The 10,204-nt window shown below is 41.0% G+C and overlaps 1 protein-coding gene across 3 annotated transcripts in view; it reads left to right on the top strand.

The window, feature by feature from the left end:
- The window catches only part of EXOC4 (exocyst complex component 4), a 734,942-nt gene that overhangs the window by 77,355 nt on the left and 647,383 nt on the right, over positions 1-10,204 (top strand). For all 3 annotated transcript variants that reach the window (XM_029923156.1, XM_029923167.1, XM_029923170.1), the window contains exon 6: positions 3,425-3,668. In XM_029923156.1, the coding sequence (XP_029779016.1) occupies positions 3,425-3,668 (244 nt within the window). The remainder of the gene's footprint in view (positions 1-3,424; positions 3,669-10,204) is intronic.

The raw sequence follows: 10,204 nt of genomic DNA, 5'->3' as shown, positions 1-10,204 counted from the left end.
GGCTATCCATAATCTAGGTTCACGTAATTAGCGATGGGCCATGTAACCAGAGATGTGTAGATTTAGACTAAGTTGATATAATCATGGAATTGGGGAGCTTGAAAGGGCTTGAGGTATCATTTAGCTAATCATTCCGTGAGTCCCAAAGTGTCTTAGTAAACCTTCTGTGAATTTATGCTTAGCCTCAAACCACAGACCCGATTTCTATGCATTTAGGCATGTATACCTACACATCCAGATCCCCTTCTTTCCTTCCCTGTGTGTGTAATGAGGAACAGTTGGGGCCGATAGGATTTTGGTGTAAATAATAGGTTAAAGGACATGAAAGTCTTAATATTTAACACTGTCCTGCCATGTGGGTCTTCAAAACTAGGTTCAAGAAATCCTCACTTTGTAAGTCTTTTCAGAGCAAAAAATCAAAGAGAACTAGGTAAGAGAGTCAAGTGTCTCTAATTATAAAGTGTTCTAAAACCTACATGGTGGGTACATACTATATCACTTCAGATATAAGGGTGTGGATTGATAGCGCTTGGTAGCTTGGAAATACGTGCATTTTGTTCTTACTGTGGTGTGAGACCCTTACTGAATTTCCGCTACATTATTTTCATACAAGCCTTTTTCCATAAAGCACCAATAATTCTACCTGACCTCACAGGGTTTTTGTGATTATTGGACTAGTCTTCGTGGTTGATTATATTATCCTTTTAAATTGCCTTTTAATTTTCAGCTGATGTAAGTGAAATAGATAATATAAGTTAATTAATATTGGATCTGTTCAGTGTTTATGCTCTAGGAGATTTCAGGAGACAAACAGAAAGGTAAGGTTCTACACAAATGTGTCATTTGGGGCCGTGGCATTTTATTATTCAGACCTCACGTATTTGTTATTTTTTAATAGGCTATCCTTCATATTAGCGCACATATAAGTCGCTATCTGCCACATAATCTAGGGGCTTATTGATTTAAACTACATTTATCTCCTCCCCAATCGCTCTTGCCGCAGGTGGTTGTGACATTCAGGTGGCCCTTTGATTGTGTCTGTCTGTGACTCATGTGCTCTTTCATGAAGATCATTTTCTCCCAGCTAAATTCCTATTACTTTTTTTCCCCCGCCTGAAGCTCTGCTTATAGTTGTGCTTCATTTTCCCTAACATGCTGAATTTAGATGGCTGCTGGGCTGCTAAGTATTTCTCTCTTCTTTCTGCCAGGATTGGTTTTGCAGGATGGAGTAATTCTGTGGCCTGAGGTGTCTAGTTCCTAATGTATAAAACAAAACCAGTAACTAAAGTGTCTATTCTTGGTGTGTCACGTTTGGAAATATCAGTGTTTCCCCCCCATTCCTTTTTCTTGATTTGCCATCAGAATTGTCATCTTCAGAGGCTTAAGCCACTTTGGTTCTACTCCTGTTTTAGCTAGTATGAAAATTATTTAAATTAAATACTGTATCATCAAATGTCCTCTGTGTTGCAAAGAAAATCAGAGGAATTTGGCCTTTCCTTATGTGGTTCTCTTTCTCCACATGGGTTTCAGCATCATGGCTAAATATTGAGAGGACTTCTTCAATGAAGAGCAAGCTTGTTCAAGTACTTATATCTTGCCCATCATTAAGTGCTTCTGGTTCATGTTTAAGTGCATTTTATGAGTTTGAAACAAAAAGAAAAGGGAATGAGGAGAAGAAGAGACTGCACTCATCTGAAGCAGGCGTTTTGGAGACTTCATGCAGCGGCTGCACGGATTTACTCCACACACTGGGATATTTTCATTCTTCCCTGATAAATAGATTCCAGTATATTCCAGTGGTGCTGAACAACACGGGCGTATTGGACCCGGGCAAATACACCAGCTGTTTGCCCTCGGTTCTTGTGGATCACATGATCCCATTTTATAAAATGACCAGATCTGAAAAACCGGGCCAAAACTATGGTGAAAGCAGACATTTGGGGATGAAGCACTCTTCTTGGAGATCAAAGATTCAAGTCTTGGGCTGGGATTCCAAACGACCGATAATTTCGTGATAGTCTGTGAGGGCTCTCTGCTTTCAAATGCTTTAAAACTCCCCAATTAGTGACTGTGGAAACATCATCAAAATTGATTGGCACTGTTACTTCTAGAGGCTGAAAATTTTAGAAGGGAGTTGAGCTTGAATCTACTAAAGAAGAATGCATGCATTCTTTCAGGATATCCCATATTTTATTTTATTTATTTATTTTTGATACTGAGAGAGACAGAGCATGAGAGAGGGAGGGGCAGAGAGAAGGAGACACAGAACTGGAAGCAGGCTCCAGGCTCTGAGCTAGTCTTCAGCACAGAGCCTGACGCGGGGCTCGAACCCACGAATGTGAGATCTAACCTGAGCCGAAGCTGGAGGCTTAACCGACTGAGCCACCCAGGCGCCCCAGGATATCCCATATTTTAAAAGCCTGCCGCTCGTTTTGAAGAAGAGAGGAGAGGGAAGGTTGGGGAAAACTTTCACTATTAGGGTCCAGCTTCAGGCTTTCCCTCTTGCGTTATTCTATCTTAATCCAACCATTTTTAATATGAGAGAATTACTTTTGGGAAAGAGGTTTTTTTTAACCTGTGGTTCTTAGGTAGTTGTGAACCCCCAGGCATCCTATGAGGAGTTTCGTGTGTACGTGCGTTAGTTCGAAGGGAAGGCCTGCGGCTATCAGTCGATAACAGAGGTATCAGATCCACATCCCCGCTCCCCCCGGCTCCTCCCTGGGGGTGAGAAGCACTGAGTCGGGCTGTCCTCCTCCAGTCCCAAACCAGGTGGCTTCCGTGAAGGCTGTGGTCTGCCGATGTATAGGGACTTTGGGCGTATAAATTACTTCTCTGAAAACTAGCACGGATTAGCAAGAACTGTTTTCAGCAGAGTTTTAGGTAGACCCATGTTTAAAGAGAAATAGAAGGTGGCTCTTCTGTATCTATGAAAACTCTTTATTACTCTTTTTCTCAGACTCTTGTGTCACTTACACATATTGCTCTTCATTTTTCTTCATCAGGTTTATCATTTGTTTTAACTTTGTTCCCTCTTCTACATGTAATCTCTTTTTGTCAAGTTACTTATCCCGTCTAAATAAGAGTGTCGAGACTGTGGTCTGGCCCTTGAGAATTCTCCTGGGTCACTGAGTGTGGTGTTTTATAAACAGTCAGTGCCGTGGACTGACGGACTCATTGTAGATGGGGCAGTCCGTGGAAAACTGTGCAGATTTGCTTGTTTTTAGTGGCTTCTCCCTCTTACTTTACCTGATGGGTATGATTTGAGGGCTATAACTTATTTTGTGATCCTTGGTTACTACATAAAAATAATTTAATTGACAAATCTTCTCTGATTTCGTTAAGGAAGTAATCAGCAGTGATCACATTTATTCGGCCCATTCTGTTTTTGATTCTTGTAATAGAATTTTTTTTTTTTCCCCCACAGTAAAGGAGATAAACCTGCAGGACCTCAAGGAGGACTTGGAGTTGGATCCAGAGGAGAACAGCACCCTCTTTATGGGCATCCTCATCAAGGGGCTGGCCAAACTGAAGAAGATTCCCGAGACCGTGAAGGCAATCAAAGAGCGCTTGGAGCAGGAGCTGCAGCAGATTGTGAAGAGGTCCACCACCCAGGTGGCGGACAGTGGCTATCAGCGAGGGGAGAACCTCACTGCGGAGAACCAACCGAGGTAGCGTTTTTGAGAACTCTGTATTGTACGATTACTAGGATGGGGGTGGGTACCTCCTGTTGGTGTTGTTTCCTGAACTTGGGCTGCTGGAGCCCATACCAACTCAGATTGGTGGAAGTAGCTTGAAGGGCATGATTCAGCTGCTTTTGATGTAATTGAGAAGGGTTTTTTTTTTAAGAGAGAGAATGCATAAGTGGGGCTTGGGAAGGGACGGGGTTGGGAGGGGGAGAGAGAAAGAGAGAATGAGAATCTTAGGCAGGTTCCACATCCCGCTTGGAGCCTGATGCAGGGCTCGATTTCACAACCATGAGATCATGACTTGAGCTGAAATCAAGAATCAGATGCTTAACTGACTGAGCCACTCAGTGCCCCTGAACAATATACTTTAAAATGTCTTAACTGCGGTGGCACCAAGAGCCCATTCTTGGTTTTGGCTTCAGTCATGATCTTATGGTTCCTGAGTTTGAGCCCCACATCGGGCTCCATGCTGACATCTTGGGGCCAGCTTGGGATTGTCTCTGTCTCCCTCTCTCTCTGCCCATCCCTTGCTTGTGCTCTCTCTCTATCTCAAAGTAAATAAATAAACTTAAAAAAAAAAAAGCATATTGGGGTGCCTGGGTGGCTCAATTGGATAAGTGTCTGAATTCAGCTCCAGCCACGGTATCCTGGTTTGTGAGTTTGAACTCCGCGTCAGGCTCTGTGCTGACATTTGGAAACCTGGAGCCTGCTTTGGGTTCTGTGTGTCCCTCACTCTCTGTCCCTCTTCTCTCTCTTTCTCTCTCCCTCTCTATCTCAGAAATATTAAAAAAAAACATATTTATACTTAAATGAAAAAATGTTGCTATTGAATATTAAATACTAAGCCATATACAAGCCAATCTAATTTATATTACCTCATTTAATTCCTACTACAACTTCTTAAAGCTAGGGAAACTGGGACTCAGAAACTAGTAATTAGCTCAGGGTCACAGAAGTGGCTGGCTTTGGAAATGAAGGCAGGTCTATGGTCTTTCCTCTGTCCTGTGCTTTCTTCTTTATTTTTATTTATTTATTTATTTGAATTTTTTTTTTTAATTTTTGAGAGAGAGAAAGAGAGAGAGACAGCATGAGCGGGGGAGGGTCAGAGAGAGAGGGAGATACGGAATCTGAAGCAGGCTCCAGGCTCTGGGCTAGCCGTCAGCGAACCCACGAACCGTGAGATCATGACCTGAGCTGAAGTTGGCCACTTAACCGACTGAGCCACCCAGACACCCCTGTGCTTTCTTCTATAATGCGGTGATATTTGCCAATAGGCACATCAGTTTCAAAAAAATAGAAACTACGATTTTCGGTGAGAGCAGAGGGCAGAGTGGAGCGTGTCTTCTCATTTGCTCCGTGTAAGGTGCCAGACAGAGGGCTCATCATCTCCTGGACCTGTTGTTAAGGACGCTCTACTGTGTGTACTTAGGACTTTAACATTAAAGAAAATAGCAGATAACAAATTTAAGGAGAAATAATAGCTTACTTAGTATGGAATTCTCCAGACTTTAAATTTTGGGGATATATTAATGTTTCTTTTATATATCTAAATCTCACTGATTTTGATTATACCTTAAAAGTCGTAAAAAATTAATTGCCGTTTAAGCTTCATTCAGAAGTACAGTTGGTGCAGGCACCCTCCTTGACCATCTCCTGCTGTAGACCATTTCCCAGCACCTGTTTCAATGAGCGTTGGCTTTGGAGTCGGGCGGACCTGACTTTGAACGCCAGCTCTATAATCTGAGAAAAGGAATCCCCTGTCTTGAGAGGATTGCTTGCTCTGCGTGAGGCCATATGACTAGAGTTTAGCAAAGTAGCGCCAGTAAGCACTATTGCACACCTATGTGTACGTGAGCGCCCGCCTTGATTTATTCTTGCCTCCTTCCACGTTCTTTGCTTCACACTGTGATCCAGAGAGGCCGGGGAACGGTCCTCACCTGAACTTTGCTTTTCTTCTTTCTTTGCCGTGTGCCTGGATTTCCGTGAAGACCTTTTGCCTCCTTCCTAATGAACACTCCGAAATTCTGCCTTGCTATTTGCCCTGTTGCTGCAGGTCCCTAGATGAATACCTTGAACTTTCATAGGGAAATAACATGGCTATAGGGTATATTGAAAATAAAACGAAAGGGCACGGATCAATAACTTTTCTGCAAATCTCATTACAGTACCCTTAAAAGCAATGTGTCTTTCATAGGATTTTGACCTCTTCCTCTTCCATTCCCTCAGCCCATTCCAGAATTCACAAGTCGAAATTATGGCTGTAGAAGTAGAAAGTCAGCATACTGCCCTAGGAAATAATAAATGTTTCCCTGGGAGGAATGAGTCAGCAGGAGGGTCCCCCTCCCCTCACCCTCTTTAAGTTTCGTTGTCGTCATCCGTATTTAGAGGCTCTTGTGGGTAAGGGCGTATTGGACCCGGGCAGGTACACCAGCTGTTTGCCCTCAGTTCTTGTGTATCCCGTGATCCCATTTTATAAAATGACCAGATCTGAAAAAACAGGCCAAAACTATTGTGAGAGAGAACAGTACAGAGAAAGCAGACATTTGGGGATGAAGCACTCTTCTTGGAGATCAAAGATTCAAGTCTTGGGCTGGGATTCCAAACGACCGATAATTTCGTGCTAGTCTGTGAGGGCTCTCTGCTTTCAAACACTTTAAAACTCCCCAATTAGTGACTGTGGAAACATCATTCAAAAGTGATTGGCATTGTTACTTCTAGAAGCTGAAAATTTTAGAAGGGATGCTGTTCGATTATCCCTTGAAGCCTGCATACTTTGTGTTCATTAAACTGTACTGGAATGTGTTAATGGCATTTATTTTAAAAAGAAAGCAAGTCACAAAACTTCATATTATTTACTATCCAAGGCATCTTATGCTAAAATACCACAATCTATTTTTCTTAAAGTTGGGGTGTAGGCAAAAAGAGCCATAAATCCTTTTTCCCCACTATGCACGTTCTTTCCCTCACCCCCCAACCCCCCAATGAAGATAACCTCTTCCAAATCATGAGCATATAAGTGCTGCTGTGAGGCAAGATGCCATTAGCGTAACTTTTCTTAAAATTATCATTGTTCAGCAGCATCTTACGAAATATATTCTGGTTGTGATGCACTGCGGGGCTGTGTTCATTTGTCTCTATGGAAAGAGAATGTAGCTGGGGTGCTGTTCTGCTGGAGAAGGAGGAGGAACCGGGCTAGGGAATTGTCACGCTTCCCTTCCTGCAGAGCCAGAATACTTCCGCAGCCAGTTTGTAAAAGTCACTTTGGTGGCCCGCTTACATCCCAGCCCCCCTGCTCCTAGCGATGTGTGTATCCATGTGTCGGAGAGACACTCTTCTTATTCATTCCTAACCTCTGCGGTGTCTATAAACTTCTACTTAACTTTTGAAGAAATGTATTACGATGGCATCGTTGCCAACTCGATAAAAACACTAGGGCAACATGTGCTTTACTCATCTCCCAGAATCTCTTGCTACTCATAATTTCCTCAGAAAAGCAGGCAGTGTCTTCAGTTTCAGATGGTTAATGGGGTCTGCAGTCTGCACAGCACCTTACCGATTTCTTCATCTCCTGCTGCCGAATTGTTGATTCTTTCCCCAAATCTGGCTCATGAGAATGTCGTATCATTTTCGGGTCTAAGAAGCTGGAAGAAATTCTTTAACAATTAACAAATAGGGAAAGCACGAGGAAGAGCTAAAAGAAATAAAATCCTCTCAAAAGTGCAACATTAGGACAATGAGGGAACGAAAGATGTGGGGAAAAAGGGATTGGCGTGTAGGAGGCAACTTCCATCTATTTGAAAATGACCCTTTTTTCAATTTGGAGGCAGCAAATCATTGCATGAGGTGGTGGGGGCTGCTCTGCTTTGGGAAAACTGCTGGTCTTGAAGAGGGCGGGAGGCATCTAGTCTGTTGAAGCCATGGCTGGTTACGGAGACCTTTTTATCCTTTTGGAAGGAGGTTTTTTTTGCCATGTTCCTCGATCTTGATTCTGAATGAAGGGAGATTGTCTGATCTAAGAAGCAGAGATCATTGCATGTTCTGTGCTCATTGTAATATTAAAGAGAGATTTGTGGAAAACACAGGAGGGAAATCTGCTTTAATGCTGAAAGTAGCTGTGTTTGGATAATAAGGTTGTAGACCTTCCCCCCTCCATTTTGTAACTATTAGTAAGTCTAGCGAGAAATAAATTCATTATTTAACAATTAAAGTGCTAAGGTTATTTTAATCAGAAAAAAATCATCAAAAGTGAAAATGCCTAGTGGGGGTAACAATATGGAAAAATGTAATACCTGTTTGCAGACCAACTGAATCATGACCATTAGATTACCTTTTACGAGATGCCTGTGTGGCTGTGTGTGTTTGGTTATTTTCTGACCACTCCTAGAATGGTCAGAAAGCCTTGAGAGAACGGGTTTGCCTTGCTCAGCATCATATCACCTTATTTCCAGAAGGTAGCACAGTGCCCGCCTGACCCAGAGTGAATTTTTGTTGAATGAAAGAATGAATTCCACATATACTGCATATGTACCATGGACCAGACTCCGGGATAAAATGCCAAATAAATAAAACCTAGTCCCTGTCCTTATAGAGTTTAATATATATATGATAATAATATATATATATGTGAGAATAAAGGCATATATATGATAATAGTATATATATGAGAATAAAGGCATATATATAATTATATATATATAGGAGAATTCTCACATATATATATGTGTGTATATATATATATAGGAGAATACAGGCATGAATCAAAGAACTGTTTAGTAAGTCTGTTATTACAAAGTGTGTAAAGTGCTGTAAAGGAAAAACAGAGCGTGCCATGGGGTTGTATGCCCAGGGTCTCTTGGCCTCGTCTGGGCAGGTGAGCACTCGGGTGTTTCTTGTGCATTTTTAGCTAAAGTGAGGCAGCGCCTGTGTTTCATAATAGTTGTGTTCAGGCTCTGTTCGCTGATAGCACCTACCAGTGGTGCTTCTGGTGGTGCCGTTAGCTTGGCATCCACATAGAAGATAGGAGAAGGACACCGGCTAGATTCTCAGTAGACGGTTTTTAAAGTGTGTGCTGAGCTCCGTGCTTGGTAAGAGTTTGATCATTATTGCCAAGTGTGCTTTTCTTTTTTTTTTTTTTTAAATAGTTTATTACCAAGTTGGTTTCCATATAACACCCAGTGTCCTTCCCCACAAGTGCCCCCCTCCATGACCATCATCCCCCCTTCCCCTTCCCCCCTCCCTCTTCAGCTCTCAGTTTGTTCTCAGCATTCAAAAATCTCTCATGATTTCCCAAGTGTGCTTTTTTTAATACCAAGTTTTCATGTTCTCCAACATTTGAGAGTTTCTATTTTCCCTTGTCAACATTGTATTATCAAACATTTTTTTTTTATCTTTGCCAAGCTGATGAGTGAAAGTCATACTTCCAAGGTGGTTTTGATTCACATTCGTTTTTTGTTGTTAGTATGAGTGATGTTGAACTTTACATTTGTGTAAAGACTTTTTTGTTGTGATACCTGGGTTGTGTCTGGATATATTAGTTCAAAATAATCTGGATTGAGAGTGGGTGGAGATACAGATAAAAAAATAATATTAGCCATAAATAATATTTACTGAAGCAGTGTTCTAGGTACAGAGTGGTTTATTATCCTGTTCTTTTTACTTTTTAAAATTTTTTCAATAATATACTGTTTAAATATGTTTTTTTCCTTTTCAGCAAACTGTCTACTTTTCTGGCATTTATTATTATTATTCTTGATCTGTGGGAACTCTTTATTTATTAAGAAAACTAGTTCCTTGGGATTTATTTTATAATTTCTTCTCACTTATTTTTTTTTTTTTGACTTTATGGTATCTGGCCATGTAGGCATCATATATTACAGTTTTTGTTTCTATGAGGCTATACTTACCAGTGTTTCTTTCATAGCTGCTGAGTTTTGTGTTAAACTTAGATCTTCCCCACTCTTAGAGTATAAGTAAAATTTCTCAACTTTCTTCTAGTATTTATGTAGTTTGGTTTTTAATATTTATGCCTTTGATATATCTGGGATCCAGAGGAGTGGCCACACCACTTTTGAGCATGTATAACACTTAATGAACTGTATTATAATGGGCTGTATGCCCCCTTTCATTTCGGCCTCCTACGTGTCTGCCATGCAGTTGACTGTCAGTGTTAGCTGAATGATTGCTGAATAATTCTAACATTGAATCATTTACTTCATAGTCATTTTTTTTTTCAAGGTTGATATTTGCCTCATTTTCTAAAACTTGTTTTCTTTCCTGGTTTGTCAGCTAGTGAAGCTTGGGAGGTTTGTAGAAATCATTGAATTACTGCTCTAAAAGCTGAAAAAATAAGGTTTAAGAATAGTTTTAAAACTCAGAGGTCAAAGAGATCGAAGAAGACACCAAGAAATGGAAAAATATTCCCTGTTCATGGATCGGAAGAATAAACATTGTGAAAATGTCATTACTACCCAAAGCAATCTACACATTCAATGCCATCCCCATCAAAATTGCACCAATAT

Source organism: Suricata suricatta, chromosome 2 (genome assembly GCF_006229205.1).
Source record: "Suricata suricatta isolate VVHF042 chromosome 2, meerkat_22Aug2017_6uvM2_HiC, whole genome shotgun sequence".
Classification (NCBI taxonomy): domain Eukaryota; kingdom Metazoa; phylum Chordata; class Mammalia; order Carnivora; family Herpestidae; genus Suricata; species Suricata suricatta.
The sequence above is the reverse complement of the archived record's forward strand: the minus strand, read 5'-3'. Positions and strand labels throughout refer to the sequence as shown.